The sequence below is a fragment of the Podarcis melisellensis genome (assembly GCF_964234715.1).
Source record: "Podarcis melisellensis genome assembly, chromosome: 7".
In the NCBI taxonomy this organism is placed as follows: Eukaryota; Metazoa; Chordata; class Lepidosauria; order Squamata; family Lacertidae; genus Podarcis; species Podarcis melisellensis.
Genome location: NC_138539.1, coordinates 34,101,467 through 34,123,979, shown reverse-complemented (window position 1 = coordinate 34,123,979; position 22,513 = coordinate 34,101,467). Strand labels below are relative to the sequence as shown.

At 38.4% G+C, this 22,513-nt stretch overlaps 1 protein-coding gene and 1 long non-coding RNA gene across 5 annotated transcripts; one reads left to right on the top strand and one right to left on the bottom strand.

The window, feature by feature from the left end:
• The first annotated feature begins 117 nt into the window (after positions 1-117).
• On the top strand, positions 118-21,033 carry LOC309373912. 2 transcript variants are annotated; one of them, XR_014170280.1, is made up of 5 exons: positions 118-224; positions 10,665-10,736; positions 14,673-14,787; positions 16,246-17,750; positions 20,802-21,033. It is a non-coding gene; the product is annotated as an uncharacterized lncRNA (long non-coding RNA). The 2 variants fall into 2 exon arrangements; XR_014170281.1 differs by lacking the exon at positions 20,802-21,033 and having other exon boundaries at positions 16,246-19,252.
• PPP1R42 (protein phosphatase 1 regulatory subunit 42) lies at positions 7,229-22,469 on the bottom strand. Of its 3 annotated transcripts, none has more exons than XM_081918455.1 (8): positions 22,336-22,469; positions 21,311-21,477; positions 20,537-20,675; positions 19,262-19,378; positions 14,616-14,733; positions 13,467-13,598; positions 10,757-10,916; positions 7,229-7,543 (listed from the first exon to the last, which is right to left on the bottom strand). In XM_081918455.1, the coding sequence occupies exons 1-8, from the start codon at positions 22,462-22,464 to the stop codon at positions 7,465-7,467; spliced, it is 1,041 nt and encodes a 346-aa protein (XP_081774581.1). In that variant the 5' UTR covers positions 22,465-22,469; the 3' UTR covers positions 7,229-7,464. The 3 variants fall into 3 exon arrangements, with proteins under 3 accessions (XP_081774581.1, XP_081774582.1, XP_081774583.1); XM_081918456.1 differs by lacking the exon at positions 7,229-7,543 and adding an exon at positions 12,257-12,367 and having other exon boundaries at positions 10,777-10,916; XM_081918457.1 differs by lacking the exon at positions 7,229-7,543 and adding an exon at positions 12,277-12,367 and having other exon boundaries at positions 10,779-10,916.
• Positions 22,470-22,513: the final 44 nt, after the last annotated feature.

The following is a 22,513-nucleotide window of genomic DNA, read 5'->3' as shown; positions in this document are numbered from 1 at the left end:
CTCTCGCATCGCCCCCTGTCCTTCCTGGCGAGCTCGACCTCTTTCCCCTGCAGGGGGCCGAGGCGCCTTCCCACCGAGAGCGGGGCTGCTGCCTAGCGGCAAAGCAGCGGCCTCACCTTCCTCCTCCTCCACCCGGTCTCTCCTCCCGCTGAGCAGACGCAGCTCTCATCTGAGCCACAGGAGTTTCTTAGGACACATGGTCCTGCCTGGCATCCATCTTCAAGGTTTGGTCTGACGCCAGCTCCTGATGAGGAGAAGAGGACGCATGGGCATGGGCAGAGTGCAGTCCTCTTCGAGAGAGTAGAACCAGGCCTGGGTCTCAGCCAGGCAGGTTTGAGGCGAGGGCACCTCTGATTCTTGTCAGTTACGCCTGGCGTTTTGTTCAGGGGACCAACCAGGCCCGATTTAGGTTTGCTGAGGCCCTAAGCTACTGAAGGTAATGGGGTCCGTTATATGTCCAGCTTTCCTTTGTCAACAACAAATTGTCACTGTTTTTTATGTTGAATATATGCTATATGGTAATTTATGGACCTAATAGATATCGAAAGCCATTTGCACATGCAGCATGTAGGCACCCTATATATAGAAATGAGCAAACCAGTGATGTTTTAGGGAGCAGGCTAGCAGGCGGGGCCCATTACTTACCTCATAGGCGCCTACACAACACAAAACACTGTTGCTGTATGTGGGTTTTAGTTTATTTGTTTTTTATCTTATATTTTGGAAATGTACATCCAGCTTTTTTCCCTTTAATTTTTTGGGGGGGCCCCAAGAGAGTGGGGCTCTAAGCTATAGCTTGTTTAGCTTATATGTAAATCCGACACTGGGCCCAATCGCGTTATTTGAAGAAGGGGGTGGTGAATCAAGCTGCTGCATGAGCAGGAAAAAATCTGGAGGTCTGCTAATTATTCTTCCTCCCTGCCCTACGGGGGTGCCCCCCCAAAAAAACATAGCTGAGGTTCTGCCCCCACCAACAAAAGGCCTGCCACCCTAATGAAAGGCCTGACTACGTCCATTAAGCCTCTGCTTGCATCTCCCCCCGCAGATGAAAGATGAAAGTATTAGTTCCTCAAGCTCTGGATGGCTATTTGGTTTTAAAACATGCACAACATGCCTACTGTCAGTGTTCTACAAAGTTTTATCACAGTTAGAAGTTTAGCGTACAAACTGTTAATGTTGTCAGGCAAAAGAGCATGAGACAATCTGCCCTGGATGAGAGGAGTGGCCCATCTAGTTCAGCTTCCTGTTCTCAAACTAGCCAGCCAGAGGAAACAACACAAGAAGAACATGGAGCACAAACACAGCACTCTCGCAACTCAGCAACTGGTATTCAGAGGAAGATTGCATTTGACAGTGGAGAAAGTGCATAGCCATTGTGGCTAGTAGCAACTGATAGCCTTATCCTTCATGAATTTGTCTAACTCTCTTTTAAAGCAAAAAAAAATTCCTTCCAGTAGCACCTTAAAGACCAACTAAGTTAGTTCTTGGTATGAGCTTTCGTGTGCATGCACACTTCTTCAGATACTCTCTTTTAAAGCAATGCATGCAGTGATCTGAGGGTGCCTGCCCTATAGTAATCAGCAGGATTAGCGCTCAACTCATTTTCTTGCAAGTGAGACACCTAGAACTTAATTGATTATGATCACAGCCTTTATGGGCCAAAACCTAGCGGTCCAATCCTATATGCAGTGGCACACAATGGTGCTTCCTAATTTATCCTACACACTCGCAATAACCAAAGTAGAAAGCAAAAGACAAAGCCAGGCAGTGCTGTAGGATTTCACAGTGTGGATGAGACAGTTGTAGTAGGAAGAAAGTTCAGATTCATTAGGCACTGGGGCAGAAATTAATACCCCATTTTATTACAAAATCTATGTACCACTCAGTTTTGGCACCTCTCAGGTGGGCACCATTGCCATTATAAGAGAACAAGGGAAGCATTCGTGTTGAGTTCTGGCACCTCTTTTTTCCTAGAAAAATAGCACTGCTCAGGACCATTGATTTCAGTGGGTCTACTCTGAGTAAATATTAGTTGGCTATCTAAATAGAACCTTAGTTGGTAACCTGATCACTGCATTTGGGACCAGTTAAGATTTCTTAATCTTCTTTAAGGGAAGTCAAAGGTAGGGCACATTATAGCAGTCTAGTCTGGAGATTACCATAGTGCACATTGCGGTGGCCACAACATCTCTAAAAGAAGCTGTAGTTGGCAAAGCAGAAAACACATCCTGAGAACTGGGATACTGAACTGGAGTACACATCCAACAGAATTGCTGAATATATGATGAATCACCAGAGCAAAACTGCTAAACACTTGACTGAGCATCAACAGAAGTCAGTTATTAAAATCTGAATTAAGGGCGTTTAAGTCTCATTCATTTCAATGGGAGAGCAGATTTTACACTTAAATCTCTCATGTTGAAATCAGTGGGGTTTTGAAGTCCTTGAGTTTCACTGGTTTGTGTTCTTTATGTGGAAACAAGATATAAATATTTCCTTGAAAACAGCTAAAGAAATAGAGCTCAGGATGGCTGCCCGACTGATTAAACACACTTTTCTGCATTAAATTAGCTGGCGATTAAATTCTTTGGAGATTTTTATTTACCCTGCTCTCACCTTTCCCTCCAACTCCTAGCTTTAAATTAGGGCTGGAGACAAGCTGCTTTGATATGAAATCCAAAGGATTGTTTCAGCATAAAACCCAAAGCTGGCCCTGAGCCAAGTTTCCAAGCCACGGACCACAAGATGCGAACGGACGCTCTCAACAAACCATTAGCCGGTACCTTATCTCACTCTCCTCAAGGAAATAGTTGCAAGCTCTGTGAATTAATCATCTTTCCATTAGAAGCCTGGGAGGCGTTTGCACGATTGAAAGCAATGCCTATATTCTCTAGGTACAAACGTTGAAATTGTTCTTTATGAAAATTGTTTGGGTTAGGATAAAGTAACCGTTTTGCTCGAGGGGAGTAATTTAAACGTTGGGCTCGGAGGTTAAACAATCTTTTCATAAGTTCCTTTTTTCTTTTCTTTTACTCCCATTATTCTTTTTCAGAATTTGCCAGTATTGACCTTTGCCAAAGAGTAGAAAGTCACGGCTCTTCATATTTTCCAATAACCTTTCCCACAATTAATAAACAATGATATTTTAAGCCTAGATAAATAAGATAGCAACTCATTTAAGTTGCCATGTAGAGAAAAGCATCACATTAAAATAGCCAGCATTAAGGTAATTTTAATTTTATAGTTTTATCATTTGTAGTTAGCTGCAGTGGTGCAGTTTGGTCATTTTTAGGCTCCAAAACTAAATGGTCTTTCAGCGGCCTCATCTTCCTTCAAAATCTGGGAAAATTGGGCCCTGGAATTCTGACCCAAAATCTTACCCTCATGGTACTGCTAAATACTGTCCCATGTGCGTGTTTGTGTGTAGGTAGTAACTTGCTATATGATATCCACCAAACATCACTAGTGCTTTAAACAGCTTTTCACGTTGGGTTGTATTCAGTGTAGTGCTAAGGATTTCTCCTTGCACAATGGAATGTCCTCGCCTTTCGTCCCCATGCATGCCCCCTAAATCTGTTCTGGGCATGCCCGAAACCCTCCAGGGCAGATTTGGGGATGGTGGGGGGTACGGGTATGAGGAGGTGGGGTAAAATCCCCTTGTAGGGGGAGAAGGGGCAAAACTGGATCTTTTCAATTAAAACCATTTCTTCCAAAACACCAATCCCCACCCCAGCACCCATTTGAGAGTTTTTTTGCAGGTAGGAATACAAAAATAGGAGAATCTGTTGGGTTTTCCATACATTCACCTATAGCCCTTTTTAGGGAGACTGTTGTATAACATATTTTCCATATGTTTGGGGCAAGTGTGTGTGGAGCGCAATACCACAGAATATGAAGACTGTGGGCCATGCTCTAGTAATGACAGTACTAATTCTATGTGCTTTTGGCATCCCCACAGAAGCACACTGTGGGGCAAATCACATTTAAAATTTAAAATCTATTTGTAATACAGCATATGGGCTTGCTTTACAATGAAAGAAGGGAGGAAAAGTCTGCCCAAGTCCCTAGTCATGCCTGGAGTAGATTTCTAAAACCCTCTTGATATCCAATAATATTATAAAAGTACACAGACTTACTTCATTAGTAGGGTGGACACTGAGATGGCCAATATTAGTTTTTTCAACTATAGCAATTTGAATATATACACATATTTAGAGATGGTCCCATTATTGTTCCAGATTTTGATATTTGGTTGCTTCCACCTGGCCTAACTCCATATGATAAATCCAGATTTCAGAACAAGAGATAGAATTCTGTGTATGCACCATTACCTCACTCTATGTATATAATTTTAAACATTTATTTTATTGACACCCTCCTTCATCCACACACACACAATTTAGTGATTGCACAATGGTGACAATGTCTCAATCAAAACTAACAGGAAATTTAAAAACAACCACCTGCGCTGCTGAAGCCCAAAATATTCTGTCTGCAAAGAAAGGACAACTCATTGCTTTGTTCTCTCCAATAATTTTAACTGTGATACTGTACCATTTAATCCTTGCATCATTTTGGAAATACCCCCAACTCTAAGTTAGTTGTTCTCCCTTGGAGAAAAAAAATCTAAAAATCCTCACCAAATTCTTCTCTGGAAATTGTGCTGGAAAAATGGGAACACAAAAATCTGGGACAGCAGTATTTGACTGGATTTGAAATCTATCCCTAAACACATTCAGACTGTAATCCTATATCTCATTGAAGTAAGCTGAACTGAATTCAATGGAACTTTGTTGGTAGTGTTTTATGTATGTGAATATATATAAAACACACACAACCATATATTTATGGGACTCTGAACAATAAAAAGTGATATTTGGAGGCTAGAAATTACAGTTCAGCAACGTTAATGAGAAGAGACATTCAAAATAAATAGGCAGGGTGTAGAATTTTCCCAAACAAACACTGGGAATGAAATTTTGATTGTGTGATAACATAGACACAATAAATCAAATCTTTGACCCAGCAAGACAGAAAAATAAAGCCTGATTTATTTGTTGCCCTTTATGTAGCCAAGAAAATTAAAATATTTGGTATTAATTGTAATTAGGAAGTGGAGTCTAGGGAAAAGTTAATTTAAAGGACAGATGGTATAAGATGCAGGATACTGCAAAACAGAAAAGCAGCAAGAATTTATGCTGCTTGCTTCTAGAGTAGTCCCACTGATTTCCATGGGATTACTCAGATGAAGTATTTGGGTCTGCAGCTAAAATTCTTTCAGGATGAACAAGGCTTCCTTTGGGAATTTTGGCTTTTATTCATTTATAATCCCTGTTAAACTGAAGTACAATAATTTAAGCCAACTGGACCCTTTCCTAAACACATTTACTTGGCATTAAGTTCTTCTGAAATCACTGGAACATGTTTCCAAATAAGTGTGTTGAGGACTGTGATGTAAATCAGCTTAAATTCCAAGCAGATTAATTTAAATGAGGGCCAAATTAGACAATATAGGAGAGATGCATAAACAGTCCCCTGATTCCCCCCTCCTTTCATTTTAAATGTAGCCATGAAGGGCTAAGGATGCTTAAATATTTCCTTGCAGGCCATTTCTCTAATAAAATCATGCCCCCAGCTGTTTCCACAACCATAGGGTCCTGTTCTTTTGCCCTTTGGATGAAAAAACCAGGGAGGCATTTCCCCCCAGAATAACAGCCTAGAGGGCAAGAATTAAGTCTGTTTTCCTCCAGCCAAGGTCTCCAGCATCTCACCCAGTTTGGCCATCAACTGTGAATCAACCTATGATGACACAAATTGATCACTTATTTTGCAAATTAAAGCAAATCAAATGATGTTAAAAATTATATGAGAGAGCTCAAGGGACCACAGCTAGCAGGAGAGTAGGTACTGTGTACACACAATGCTACTAATTTGGTTCTTGTGTGTTGCATGAAATGACAACATTTGGAATTGTTGTCAGAACAATCACTCTAATGGTGTGTGTCCATGGACTTCTGGAGATGTGTATCGGTGGCCCCATTCTTAGCTACAGGATCATGTCCAGAGAGTAGAGCTGGGAGAGTGCTCTTCAACCCAGCTTATGCAATGGAGTGCTCTCCCCAATGCTATATGAAGCCATTGAGGGTAGTCACTAGGAGTTTTGGAGCACGGTGCCATTTGTAGGTAGATGATACCCAACTCAATTTCTCCATTATGCCCAATCTGTTCTGGATGGGGTTCACTTCCTCTGAAAGAGGAGGTTTGCAAGCTAGGGACACTTGTTGATTCATCTTTGTCATGAGAGGTCCAAGTGACCTGTGTAGCTTTTACTAGCATTGGCAGATACACCAGCTGCAACCATCTCTGGACCAAGACAGTCTGACTACAGTAGTCCATGCATTGGCTAACCTCAAGAATCACTGTAGCAAACTTTGTTGGTTTGATTGTGTTATCTGGACCAGAAGTTGCAAGTAGTGCAGAATGCAGAGGCCAGACTGCTTACAGGAACAGGTTACTAGCAATATATTGCTCCATTGCTGAGAAAACAGCACTGGTTGCCAATTTGCTACCATGTCAGGTTTAAGGTTCTTTTGTTAAGCCAAAGCCCTAAACTGTGTGGGGTCAATACTAATCTCTTATGCTCTACCTCAGTAGAGCATCTTCTGATGCTCTTCTGATGGGGCAGTTTTGTTGGTCGAGACCCATGGTTTGGTCAGCCTTTGCCAGGGACTGAGCATTTAATGTGGCAGGCCCTGCCTGCAGCAGCCTAGCATGAATCATCTTTGTCTTCTTTTAGACACCTTTTGAAAACTATTTTTCAGACAGGCCTTTGAATTGTGAATTTTTTACCTACTAGTATGTATTGATGTTTTTATATTATTGGTTTTATGTTGTACACAGGCTTCTATAAAAGTGTGATAACATCATTTCCCAACATACAAAAAGGGCCAGCAAGTAGTGCATACGTGTGGGGACTTCAAACAAATGTTACAGATTCCTTTTGATAGTCAGGATAGCGCCACACCCTTTGTCAAAATACTCCATCTATCTTTCTGCCATTTTTCATCCTCAACAGTCACCGGTCCAACCCAACTGAGCATAGTGAGTCCTCATTGGCCTGTTTTGATAGGGTCTTTTTTCTACCATAGGTTTTTATTCTGCTTTAAGCTTTTTTCTGCAAACCTTGGGATTTCCCCATGCACCTTTTCTCATTAAGACACCTGTGTACTTTACTTTAAACTTTTTATTTATGAAGTTACATATATTGGATCTGTTATACAAAATACTGCTTTTGTATTATGAAAAATTACTGTGCCAGCAATGAAAAACTTAAAACATGCCTTAGTGTTTTCTGATTAAAATATAAAACTTTCCCCACAACATTCAGTTTTTCTTCATAGTTGGTTTGATGCACTCATTTGTTCTCTTGATAACACAAGAAGATGTTGCTTTTCCAGTATCTTCTTAAAGAGGCATTTGTCTTAGGAGGTGAGGTTCAGACAGGTTTTTCCGTACATTTTGAGGATTCTTCAGGGATGAATGGCTACATGAACAAAACATTGTAAAGCAATTATTTTAAAGATGAAAATATTTCTGGATACAATAACAGTTTAATGCCATTTGCCTCCATAGATGTGTTTATATTCTATGCTTAAGCTTCTCTTAAATTCTAGTATGTAACTAGACCAGACCATGTTCCACAGACATTTATTTCTGGCAGTACATTAAGGCTGCAATCCTATACCCACATTCTTATAAACAGATTATGTATAGAAGTGCACTATAAATGGATATATTTATTTATAAAAATATTTTAGCTACTACCTATTACAATCAGCCTTGAGCTGGTGTGCACAAGTATAAAACACAAATCACAATGAAACTGTTCAAACAGCAAGATCATAATGAAATGAATATGATTGTAGCTGGTTACTCTAAGGGAATCAGTATCTGACTCCTCCACATTAAATGTGAGGAAAAACCAGAGTACAGTTGTGTTTTTAACAAGCACCAAAATATCATCAGTGTTGGTGCTTGTCAGAGGGGAGGTAGTTCCATTAAAAAGAGGACTGCTGCAGAGAAGACTGTCTCCTTAGTTTTTGCTCACCAAGACTGGTATAACTAAGAGGGCCTCCTGGGTCAAATAAAATGCATGAGCAGAGCAGTAAGGAGAAAGATGCTCCTGTAGGTTTTCTAGCCCCAAGTCATCTAGGCCTTATAGGCAAAATCCAAAACCTAGAACCTGGCCTGGTAGCTTACTGGCAGCCAGTGCAGCTCCCTTAGAAGTAGTGCAATATACACATATACTGTATTTTTCCATCTATAACACACCCCCATGTATAAGACACCCCTATTTTGGGGGACTCAGATTTAAGAAAATGGGGGGGGAGAGAGATGGCCCCCTATTTTTTGACATTATTTTTTAGGGGGGGAACCTACTCTTATACACAGGAAAATATGGTAATTGGACACTCTGCAGAGTAACATAGTAGCAGCATTCTGCAGCTTACAGACCAAGCTTAAGGAAAGCTCCACATAGAGTGTATTATTACAGTAGTCTATTCTTGACGTTACCAATGCATGGTCACAGTGGCCAGGTTATTTGCTACTTCTAGTCCTAGCCATTGTAGCCACTTGGGATTCCAGAGACAAATGAATCAAGCTACACTCCAAAAAGTGTGTGCTTCCTTCTTTAGGAGGGAGAGCAACCCCATCCAGAACAGTCACATCACCCAACTGCTGGACCCTGGAACCACCCACCCACCTCCATCCTGTCAGGATTCAGTTTCAAATTACTTGTTCTCATTATTACATCCAGACAGAGGTTCAGAACCTGTACAGCCACATCTGATTCAACTGTAACAAAGAAATAGAGCTGGATAGCATCAGCATATCGCTGACACCACATTCTAAATATCCTGAGGTTCGCTCCTAACGGCTTTTTGTAGATGTTAAATAAACAGTATAGTCCCCAGTACAGTATATATGTTCAATGGTACAATCCTATGTATGCTTACTCAGAAATAAATACAATTTTGTTCAATGGAGATCAATGCACAGTAAGTATGCACAGGATTGCAGCCTAAATGTTAAATCTAAAAAATCCCTACACAATGCAAACTGTAATACCACTAGAACATACAATGACTGCAGTATTATCATTGGTTTCTATGAGATAAGTAAAAAATATTCATTTGAGGGTACAGCACAATCTTGTGGCATGTCAACTCAGAAAACAAAACCTCAAGTTCAATGACACTTACTTCCAGACTGTGGGTATGGAAATGTATTCTTAATGACTGCTTGATATACTCTTGTTAGGACTAGAAAGGTATGTGCTATGCAAATGAAAATGCAGAACACTTATTATCTGAATTTCAGTTACCCAATGCCTGATATTTGTATTTCTTTTGTGTTCTTTGCACAGATGTATACTCTGTATTTTACATAAATAATTTCCCCATTTATCTTAATTCTGGCAATCCAAATGTTTTCCAGATCATTCCGATAAAGGAGTCTGTTCTCTGTCTAACTGCAAAGCCCAGCTAGGGCGGTCTGCTATGGAGACAGGTTTCCACTGGGAGATTTCTCCTGACAGGAGCTCAGAATGCTACTGCCAGGCAAGGGAAGGCACATTCAGAATTCAACCATGCTCATGTGGTCTTCTGCAGTGTGCACATATTGCTGAACAGGAAATTAGTGCAGTCAGCTTTGATAGTTTCTGGGGGAAAGTGAGGACTAGGCTGAGTCCAGCATCCGGTTTCCTCTCACTGCAAGAGACGATTTGCACTTTCAGTAGCGAAGGACAAAGGGAGAATCCTTGAGTTCAATGATAGTTTGACAGTTTATTGGTACACTCAGATATCTTTGGATCACATCCTATATATGATGCATAAAATCCAAGCAGCTTTAAGGCCAAGGATCTCCTGACTTTAAAAAATACATGTGCAAGAAACCTACATTAGGTACAGGAAGTGGTTCTGGGAAGTTTTAACCTCATACTCCATTCCTTTTTTAAAATCACCCCCATTGCTACTAGCTGTGTTGAGAAAAAAATACAGGCATGCATTAGAATCAGCGGCATATACAGTCTGCACAGTCAGCACTGATTCGGTTTGCCATGTAGATCAGCAAGTTATCAGCGTGGGATATCAGAATTATTGGATTGTGGTGATTCTGTACCACTCAGGAGTGAATTGGCAGAAGGATCAATTGAGCTCTCCTCCCTTCCAGGCTTTCACAGTAAACAGTATTGGAGAAGTGGTAGCAGACTGTATGTGTGCTGTTTCTTCACTCCAATCACCCTATAAGGGGCTTTTGCCCCCAGTAACTTCCAAATATGGACTGGAAATCCTCACCATCTCCCCCCCCCCACCAGAAATGACATTCCAGTTTAAAAAGGACTATCACAATAATGTTACACATATCTAGTTTGGCCCTATCAGTTACAAAATGTGATCAGCCTAAATCAGAATTTTGCTAAAAAATATGAAATGAAAAAAGGAAGAACTTCAAAAAAAAAATTGTTCAAATATCAACAAAATAGTCCCTGTGTGCTACAGCTGTACACAGGAAGCCGAACCTCCCTCTCTTTATTAGTATGCATTTTCTTGTCAATATAAATTTTAGTGGATTAACCTCTGTGAATCCATCTCTCTAAATAGTGCACTTCCAGCCCCTCATTTATGCAGAACTTTCAGTTATGCAGAAATTTCATACACTGATGGACTCCAAAGGTGCGCTACAAGAAACATACCTCGTTTTCTCAGTAACTCTGTCTTCTTCATGGACGGTTCGATGGGATTCTTTACTATAAGGAGATCTATGCATCTCAGACAAAATTGCAAAATTTGGTTTTTCTTTGGTCATTGGGAAATAGTAAATAGGAAAATGTGGGTGTTCTTTGTCATTATTATCTGCAGGGTACAAATACATGCATGCATTAATTATTTCAAAAACTTTCCCCGCAAAATATTAACCAAACCAATGAAGACATGGTTACACCTGCAAAATATATAATAACTAGATAAAGTGGAAATATAATTTAACAGAACCTTGGATAATTTATGGAAGTATAGCATTTTTCAAAAATAAACTATAAACATTACTGATGTGCATGTTTAATGTCAAAGTGCCTGAGAACATTATCCAAGCAGAATTTTCAGCTAAAAATTGGAAGTAGCAGAAAAATGATGGTGAAAGAGAAGCCTTTGCTCTGTTACTCATTTTACAAACTAAGACTCTGGAAAGTGACATAAATAGGTAAATAATGATGATGATTATTTTTTTAAAAACTACTTTTACACAGTGATTCTCTACAGGCAGCAATACTATAACTGTTCAACTGTACACAATAAAAGTACATAAACTTTTAAAATACTGGGTAAATGTAATTCAAAATTGTTCCTATAAAATATTTTGAAGATTTGCTACAGAAGACAAATAACCCATTCATCAATCATTTTACTGGATTATCAAAAAGAGTGAGTATACTTTATTTATTTAGAAGATTTATCTACTGTACTTCGTACAAGCCAAAGGGCAACAAAATCAATGTAAAAACAAAGCAACAAATAAAACAACCCCCAAATACATAACATAGCAACACAACAATTTACTAATACTATCAGCAGCAAACTAAGCTATTTTTCCAGTCAGGTCTCTCATCTTCCAAATGCTTTCCGAAAAAAAGTGAATCTGAACTAATGGCCCAACTGGGAAGGGAATTCCACACAAGGAGCCACCAACGAAGAGGCCCTTCCGCAGGTCCTCACACTATGTATTCCATCCCATTTAGAGGTTACAAAGAAGACAGCATGGGCATGTCAGTATAGCAAAAGGCATTCTTGCATAAATTTGTGTTCCAGGCCACTTACATGTCAAAGTAAGCAACTTCATCTGGACCCAGAAAACAATTGGCAACTGATGCAGCTCTTTTAAAATAGGAGTAATATGCTCACAATGTGCTACCCTTACCAGCATTCTGCACTAGTTAAAATTTTTGGAACATCTTCAAGGACAGTCCTAGATAGAGTGCATTAAAATCCAATTTGGAGGTTACAATAACAGTCATGGCTGGAATGTCCCTGTCCAGAAATAGCTGTAGTTAACATACCAGCCAAAATGGGCATAAGCTCTCCTAGTCGTAAATGACAAAGATTGTTCCAAAAGCACCCCCAAACTATGCACCTTGTTGTTCAAGTGCAACCCCATCAAGTACATGTTCTGCCAACTCCTGGGCGAGAGAACTACCCACCCACAGTATCTGTGGCTTGCCTGGATTCATCTTCAATTTACTGATCCACATCCAGCCCATTACTGCCTTCAGACAGACACTGGTTCAGGGCCTGCATTGCCTCTTCTGGTACTGATGGAACAGAGAGACAGAGTTGGGTGTCATCAACATACTGATGACAAGTTGCTCCAAATCCCCTGATGGCTGTTCCCAGTGGCTTCATATAGATATTAAATAGCATCTGCAACAAGATTTAAGCCTACAGAACTCAATAGGACAACCCCTACAGGTCAAGCAGAAGTCATCCAATGCTGTTCTCTGGAACTGTCCTTGGAGATAGGACTGAAACCACTGCAGTGCAGTGCTTCCAACTTAGGGGGTGCAGTATACCATTGCCAATAGTACCAAAAGTCACTGAGTAGTCAAAGAGAATCCCAGTTATTCTCTTGACAAATTTCACTGACCAGGGCAACCAAAGCAGTTTCTGTCACTAAACCTGGCATGAAGTCAGAATGCAATGGGTCTAGTTGCTTTCATCAGAGCATGCTTGAAGCTGCCTATCAGCTTGCTCTTGCCAGCCAGGAGGCGTAAGGGTCAAGAAGGCACATGGTTGGCTGCATACATTAGAGCAGCTTGTCCAGGTCCTTGTGTTGCAGTAATTGAAACTGATTCATAACAGTGGACCAGTCAGTCCTCTGGAAGGCTCTATAGGACAACCAAACTTAGCATCCAGTTTATAATGGATCTGAGTAACTTTACCCTTGAAGTGCCTGGCAAATTTGTCATAGCAGGCCAATAATGGGACAACCTCCTTCATCTGGGAAAACCCTTTACCACAAAGGAAAGCTCTGCTGGATGGCTACTTTAAGATGTAATAGAGGCAGAGAAGTAAGCCCATAATCACTGCCACACAGTAGACACAAGATGTGCTTGTAACCGTGTTTGGTCAGATTCATGTAGCCATCACTCGTCTTGCTCCTTGAATTTAGGTTCCTCAGTATTCCAGGGAGTCATCTGGGTTTTACCCTGTTGAAGAGAGCTTCTAAGAGCAATCCTTTTGAGAACTGCTTCAGAAGAAGTGTTGGCCATGCCAGTTGAAAAATCCCCCCACAGCATTCACCAAAGGACTAAACACTCCCAGGAGTAATCTTAAAAGCATTATAACCTTTTCCTTCTAAACAGCCTATTTTCTTAATTCTGTAAATGATCATGAAGATAAAAGTTTGTGTACCAAAATGTAAATATGGTGCATGTTCATTCGTCATACTTTCTGTCCTATTTTTCTTCCTGGCATCTCTGGATGCTTTCCAATTCATCAGGAATTGCCTTTCCATTTCTTTTATTTCTTTTCCATCAAGGGACTCTGAAGGGGTAATATTTGTAAACACGTATCAAGAAAATGCAGATTAACTCTGGCTTACCCAATCCTTTCCTAGATGTGGCTCTGGTATTCTTAGGAAGTCAATCATGGATAAACTTTTGAATTGTTCTTTCGCCACCAATGGTTATGCCAGACCTGAAACACCAGTTTGTTTCCCTAATCTCCACCTGCTATGGTATAGGTGCTAGATTCCTGGCACAAGAGAAAATCTCATCTCCATGCTTCAATGATGTGAGCCCTGCTGTGGGGTAGCACAACAACCACTGGTGCTCTACCAGTTCTTTGGCAGAATCTAGGAAAGCTTTCATGGGGGAAGAGGGTGGCTGTGCCAGCATCCTGGGTGGCATCCTAAGGGCTTCTGTAGTAGTTCTATCAGCACAACCTGATTCTGGCAGGTGACTGTGTGCTTTCCTCCATGTGAGCTTGAAGGCTTCATTCTTCATAAGAAATACAGCAGATATTTCTCAGTTGGATATTTCAAACAGGGCCTTTTTGTCTGTGGCACCCAAGATTTGGAACAGTCATGGGAGGTCTGCCTGGAATCATTACTGGTTACTTTTAGAAGAGTTTTATTTCAACAATAATTCTGAGTAAATGTACACAGGATTGGGTGGTGGCTTGTTACAGGCCTCTCCCTGGACCCCTGTGGGGAGTAAGAATTGCCTCAGGTGTCTAGGCAGGTTATTTCTACTAAAAATGTATTTTGAAGGTTGCTAACAACTAATAGATATATGGGACAGGCAAACTAGTAATTTTTTTGTGACTTAGTAACATCTGTTGGCCTATATAGAAGTCTAAGGCTACAATCCTATACAGTACCCACTTAGCTTACATAATCACAGGAAATTTGTTGTATGGTATGCAACACAATCCTAGACATGTCTACTCAGAAGTAAGCCCCAATGAGTACATCATGGGACTTTTTCCCAGGTAAGTGTGTTAATGCATGGATTAATTTCTGGTAAAAGAAAAGTGTTCTCTGAAAGTACATTATTTTACCAAGGGATTTTGATTGCTGTATAACTCTGTCCTTATATTTTGGTTTCTGGCAAACAGGATTTCCATTCAGCTCTAATTTGCGCAGGTTGGTCCATACACCCAGCACAAACTCCAAGTCCTGCAAATACCAAAGAAAATAAAATCATTACTTTTGCTAACTTAGCTCAATGCTGTAACTAAGTGGATTCATAATTCTGTTTATTCAATTAAATGTAAACATTCTAAAGAAATGTTATTTACACAGCTACCTTTATAAAGTAATCAAATGATGGCATGCGGTATGTTAAATTAAGAAACACAATGCTTTACACATAAAGCTAAAAAGCAACCTTCTAATAATTATTCCTTAAACATGATTTCAACCCTTTGATCTTCACTTTCTACTGTAAAGGTAAAATGTAAAATATAGGCCAAAATCCAGAACACCAGAAACACATAAGAACTAAGAAGAGCCTGCTGCGTTAGACCAGTGGCCCATCTCACCCGGCATCCTGTTCTCACAGTGGCCCACCAGAGGCCTGTGGGAAACCAGCAGGATTTGGGGGGAAAAGAGCACTCTTCCCCTCCTGCGGTTTCCAGCAACTTGTATCGAGAAGCATTGCTGCCTCAAACTCTGGAAGCTGAGCATAGTCATCATGGCTAGTAGTCATCAATAGCCTGTTTCTTCATGAATCTGTCTAATTGTTTCAAGCTACCACTTGCACAGGTCTTCATATGTATATATACAGTATAAGATGTTGCACAATACATGTGCTCAATTATAGGGGCTTACATGCAAAAAAATCTGTATATATGGCTTGATTTTCCTCATGCAAGTTGCACCAGGGCCTACATGAAGAAAATAGACTCCCCGTATGTGGAGGTGTATCTCTGGATTCCGGCCATAATGTAGCTGACTGAATATATATGAAACCTTGGTAGATTGCACTGGAATATTACTACTGGTTGTTGTTGTTTTGATGGCACTCCAGAATATACAAAAACCCTTCACTTGCCAATGAATTCAGAGTTGTTCATGGAAACGAAGCCACAGGTAGACAATTCCTTCATGATTATTTTAATTATTTAGAATAAAATTAATAAATTTCCTCCACATCTGTTATTTTCTTGGCCTGAGCTAGGAGAAGGAAAGTTTTGTGTTTTTACATAACCTTTATCTAGTATGGGTTTCTTTCTTTTTTTATTAAGGGCAATCTGACCTAGTTTTTCTTTTATATTACTACAATATATAAACTGGTTAACATGGCTTGTATGACTTACAAGATTTGGCAGATATGGGACTTCTTGTGTAAATGCACTGCTCAAGTACCTTCTTATTGCTCTTCTGGATACTGTTGTCAGCAACCAGAAATAATAGCACTTGGCAACTGAATTGAAAGTAATTTGCTTTTTCCACCAGTTGAGAAATATTTTCACTTCCATCTGTGTAAATATTAACAATTCTCTTTTTCTTGATGCTCTTATTGAAAATTTTGTAACATGTCACTATCTTTACAGTGACTTAGATCCTGATAAGTGCTAGCGGAAGTTGATGACTGTTTAGTTTGTTCTATTTGTTTTTAACTTTTTTTTAGAGTTTTGCTCACTATACTGTTTTGCCATGGCTAATTTTAACTCACATTTTTTGTAGGCCACCCTGATATCTCTACAGACAAAGGGAGAGTTATAAATATGTCAACAAGGCAGCTTTCCTTTCCACCAGCTCCCCCTCCACCGGCAGCTTCACAAGCTTCTTCTGAGAGTCAGGGACTCTCCTGAATGAGGTAGGCTGTGGGGAGAACCACTGAAATTCAAGCAGAGCACATTCTCTGTGTAGAGATCCTGCTTAAAGAAGATGCCTCCATCCCATTTTCAGCAACTCCCTTTTCACCCCCCCCCATACCACAGTGCTACCCTTATTCTGGAGAGTATTTGACCCTCAGGAGAGGCTTCTTAGAGGACTGTCAGTGAGGAGTGGAGAAGGAAATTTACCTTCTGCCAACTCTCTTCCGCTGGCTTTTTTCAGAATCCAAGTTATTATCTATTATTACTGCATTTGCATTCCTACATTTCGTTTACAATGATTATCACTAAACAGTTGTGGCTCAATACACAGGAATGCACACAAACAGTTCTATGACAAAAGGTGTGTTGTGCCCTCCCTGCTCCCAGATGGATGAGTGGCAAATGCTAAGTTTTTGAAAGGGTTTCCCCTGCACAGAATCAGATCTTGGATCAGTGAGGGGAACTGCATTGGCAGGTCCTGTCGACATGTATGGTTCTCTATCCAGTTTCAGACATACATACAGAAGCTTCATGTCATGTCCTAGCTGGATTAAATTGTTGGAAATGTTACTTTTCAATTTACAACAGAACCTCTTAAGCTATTCAGCAGTATTTTCTAGTGTCTATCAGTTATCCACACAAACCAGATGCAAGGAGCAGGAGAGCAAGGGTTTCCTTTTACTCTCCAGTATTTCATATTTGGGAAAATCCATAATCCTTGGACTGTTAAATTTCAAGTTTGCCAGAGGAGTCATGCAGAATATGGAAAGCAACATGGAGATTTTCTTTTAAGCTTTCCCACAATGAGCTATTTATAGAAACATTCTGTTTATAGAAACATTCTGCTTTAACCTCAAGGAACTGTTTTCTTTCATAGTTATATACATAATATTCTGCTCTAATTACTAAATAAAAAGGCACATATTATTTCTCACATATAAAAATATATCAGGATGTATTTTCATATCAGATACAGTGTTTCGCATATCTAATGTTTTGCGTATCTGGACAATTTGGCATTTTATTTCCAAACTGAAACAAAGTCCAAGTACATGCAATTACATTGGCTCACATTAATCTCTTATCAACCTAAACTCTGCCTTTGTTGTCTCCATAAATGTCAAAAGTTACATTGTAAGATCCATTGAAATCATCTTCCTATACTTGAAAAACTAGAATGCACTTGAAAAATTAAATCAAATAAAGCTGGTTTTGAAAATGTAAAATAGTATATATTTCTTGGAACCTTGCTAAGTAAATAGCTAAACTTTGATGAATGTACCCACAGAATTTTCCAGATTTTTGTTGACTACTACTCACTTGATAAATGATCCAGAACCTGCTCACGCCATTGTATGTTTATCTAAGAAGGTACTAATCCCATGTTGAAATATGATTACCCTTTGGATACGCTCTAGTTGTTCATTGCCTTCCTGTCTCTAATAAAGTGCTTTCACTTTACAGCCTTTCAATAAGCTATACTAAAGGGACTAGACACTTTTTTGGGCAGTCTCTGTTTGATAAATGATCATGTCATGCTATCACTTAGAGGTCTGCTACAAAATACTAAAGAGCAAATTATATTCTAGGCAAACTGTGGGAGGTGAAAGCCTCAGATGACATCCGTAGTACTAGCAGCAGCCTTCTTCCCAATTAATGATGGCCATTTAAGAACCTGTATTTGACCAGTGTACTCCAATTTTTATCGGCTGTGTCTAGCTCAACTGCCCTAACTACATCTGTAGACAGCAATTTGTCATCATTCTGACGGTCTGCCATTATCTCTTTCAGAAAATCTATATTTTCTCTCTTGTTCCTGACTGAATTGTGAAGTGAAGGAATTCATCTTTTTGATATCTTGTTGTCATAATCAATAATGGCAAAAGGTTGAATAAATTAAAGATTTACAACCATATTCCCAGAACACTGAACCAGCGTAAGGCCTTCCGAAATAAACCGGAATGGTACTACTTTAGTTATTTAAAAGTTAGAGTCTTATAATCTGAACCTATAGGCCGTAATCCATGGTTATGTGCATAAAGGGGGTACTCTTGTACGACATGGAGACAGGAGATGCATTTTATGGCATACATGCCACTTGGTTGCATAGAACAAAATGAGAAACCTTGTAATGTGTATATGTGATTAGGATCGCAGAGCTGACAGTGCTAATTGTCTGTTTGGTGGTTCATAGGACAGAGCATCACACCTGCACCCTAGGATGTAGCTTTACCTAGTAACCACATGGATTAGTATTTTAATTTTTAAAAAGCATAATTAGAACCTTCTAGGTTAAGCTAAATGCATCCTACATCTTGTTTCTTATGGTCTTAAATAGTTGCCTATAGGAAGCCCAAAGTTGTGCATGAGAGCAGTAGGCCTCTCCTACTGTTTCCCAGCAAGTGATACTCAGAGACATGCTTCCTCTGATCCTGGATGTAATATATAGTCATATATAGACTAATAAGCATTGATTACCTTGCTCTCCATGATCTGTTTAATCCTCTTAGATAAATGTTTTAGTCTATTCCGTTATGGTCTTAACTTTCTGTATGTTTTAAATTATGGTTGCAATTTTTTTAGTGACAAAGTTACTGTTTTATCTTTTTTTGTAAACCACTTTGAGGTTTGCTTCCTACAATCAAGCAGTATATAAATTATATGAAATAAATAAACAGATAAAAATGAGTGTGATATACAGTGTTGTAAAAGCCATATAGTGAAATGGGACTTTATCTGTAGGTCACAGAAAAAGAAAAATATATCCATGCATATTAACTTTATCCCATAAAAACAAATAATTCAAACCACTGAAAGGTTATTAAATATTAACTGCCTTAATTTCCCATATATGCTTATCAATCTTATTTCCTCTTTATTACCTTCACATGGTGAATTTGGTTGTCAACAGCTATAAGGTGGGAGATATTTTCCAGAATTGCTAAATCACTCACTTCATCAATATTATTATTGCTGATATTCAAAACTGTTAAAGACTTCTGCAATGAAATTAACATTTAAAAAGAAAAGTCAAAAGTTAACTGCTGAAATCATATGTGGTTACTAGAGAATAAACCTGATTAAACTTAGTGAGACTAACTTCTCACTAAAGTAAAACATGCATAGGCACTGCACCACACAACTGTATGTTTTATCAGCACCTCACAACGAACACTTTGGGCTCATCTACACTTTTGCTTGACCCATATTTTGATCATATTGTGTACTGGTTAATTCCCCTGGGACTGAGAGCCTTTCTCATTGTTCTGCAGCTGTGCCTTGTGAAAACATGATCTTACCCACTAAGTCAGATCTTATCAGATGTGCAGAAAATTTGAAATGAGATTTTGCGTAACTTGATTTTCACTGGATGATTAGAAAAGCTCTTGGACCTGGAGGAATTAATCAGTACACAATACAATCTAAATAGTCTGAAACCGATTGGTACTTTTAATGCTCTTTCATAATACAAATGGCAGTAAATTGACCATGAAAAAACTACGATGAAGAAAATACAAACAAAATACAAATATAGAGCTGTACTTTTTGTAGCTTCAGTTTTGAAGTTGTCAAATGACAAATAAGTAGTGAGAAGGAATACAAGAGGATCAGGTTTTGCTGAATCTAATGGGTATATATAATACATATGATGCTAATAATGCATAATTCATTAAGCTGTGTTTGCTCAGTTTTAAATGGAAATTTAAAAAAAGGATTCTATAGCCAACAATCTACACATTTCTTGCAACCTTGGTTTGTTTTATACGATTACAAAAATTATAATAGGGTTTTGCTTCTAAATTAAACATACCTAACCGAGCAAATGCTCAGTGTCAACCAAATGTTCTTGGCAATGGGAATGACAAACACATTCTATCAAATGATGAGAAATGAATGCAACATAAATGACTACAGAACTTATTGCAAAGCAAAAAGAATTACCATAGAACTCACTACTATTAGACACCCTTTGTTGTACACATATTTTTGATGTGCAAATAGTAGTAGTAGTAGTAATAAAAATTAACGCTTTTGCATTCATATCCTATGGGAATGCAGCTCTTTGGCAAACAGATATTAGATTTACAAATAATTCTTGTAATTTTTTTCGCAATCAATATCTTTCACCAGATGTCACTGAAACTCTATATTCTTACCGCTAGTGAATGAAGACTTCTTGGGTCAAACAAAACCTTTTCTCCTAGGGGAAGCTGCTGGCTTTCAACATGTAATTCTCTTAGTTCTTCTAAAGTCTCTAAGCCTTCTACTACAGTGATGTAATTGCCGCCCAGATACCTTAACAGTATATAAGAGGCTTTTAGTTCTCCCAATTTGTTTTAAATAATACAAACATTTCCAAAAGTAAAAAAGTGTATTTTATGACAAATAAAGTGTATTAAACTAAAATCCCAATTTCCATAGGGCTCCATGGAACAATCACAGAGTTTTCTACAAGCAAATCTATTTTGTAAAAGGTGAAAGATTTATAAAATCTGAAGAGAAATCTGAGTATAGAAATCTATTTAGAATTACCTGGAAACAACCCAAACAAAATGAAAATATTTTAAAGCAATGCATATAGGCAGGATGGAACATTGTCCTATATAATTCATTACTTTATTATAGAAATATTAATAATAATATATAAAGAAATGTTCCAGATATTATCAATTGCTAATCTGAAACATAATCCAGGCAAAGAAAAAAACTCTAAAATCAGTTTCAGTGGGAGAAATTCAAACATATGCTTAACTCATCCAATGAAATCACTAGCCAAACTTTGGGCTAATGTGTCATCAGATTAATATGTGAACAAAATTATATTTGAAATAAAATATAGGATATATTCAGCAAGTATATACAGTAGCTATATTTCTTACATCAATTTACACATCAATTAATAAATCCAATGATAATAATTTTAAACTTACAATTTTTCAAGTTTTAATAATGATGCTAGATTTTCAATTCGTGTAATACAATTGTTCTGCAGGTATAGGTGTCTTAGGTTTGTAGCAAAATCCAAATTATGTATTTGTCTAATTTGGTTATCATACAAATAAAGGACATTAAGGTTTTTACACAAAGACAGGTCATCCTAAGAGAAAGAATGAAGAAAGTGTGTTACTTTGTAGTTCTCTCATAAGTAAAATGCTTCAGCTCCCAGATACAGCCTTTTCCTACTGCATGGGCTTTTTTATACTTCCTTCAACATTTTGATCTTACTATCTACGGTATCCTTGGTAGATATAGTTGTAAATATAGAATGAATGGATACTATCTTAATTTATGATGACTAGGAACTAAAGAATAGCACGCTGTTCTAAATATATAAGGGGCCACTGAAGTTGTCCTCCCCCCATGTTACATAGCAAGTTGCTTTTGAAATGGAAGAAACTTTCAGAAGCACTTTATTATTGGGCATGGGGGTCTGCTGTTCAAAGGAGAAAATGGAAAGTTCTAACTGCCCATAGCCAAACCCTTAGGAATGCCTGAACTAGGTCTTTGGATCTCGGCTCATATTTTCCAACTGACAATTACACTAGAATTGTATATCATTCCAGAATATAGGGATGCTATGATCTTCCCAAATTTCAAGCAAATTTCTGAAAACAATACATATACTTCCACTATACTCAAATATATTTTAAACAAACTATATTTCTGTTTTAAAACATTCAGTGCAAATGAAAGGTACTTTAAATTAACTAAGTGTTGTCTTTTAGCCAGTAATTTCAAGCTGATTATTGTAATGGTATAAAATCTAATTTAACAAATTCCCTCCTGACTCTTTTGCTAACTAAAAGAGTCTTGTTTTTATTGAACTTATGTAAGCACCTCTGGCAGACTTTTTGGCTGAAGAGCAGGATAAAAATGCTTTGAATTGCTATTAACAAAGAAAGCAAATAACAAACAAATAAGAAGTTGTATTTTCAAATAATCAGTGTATTCTTACAATTATATCTATATTTTTATTTGATAACTTGAGATGAGTCGTTTTCCTCAAGTAATGGGCCAAGGACTCATCTCTGCGATTCTTCTGATTGAGGCTTTTACCAATTAGCTCCAATGTTAGTCGAACCATAATCTTACAGTGAAGTCGGTTTTTTACTCCAAGAATTCAATATCCATGT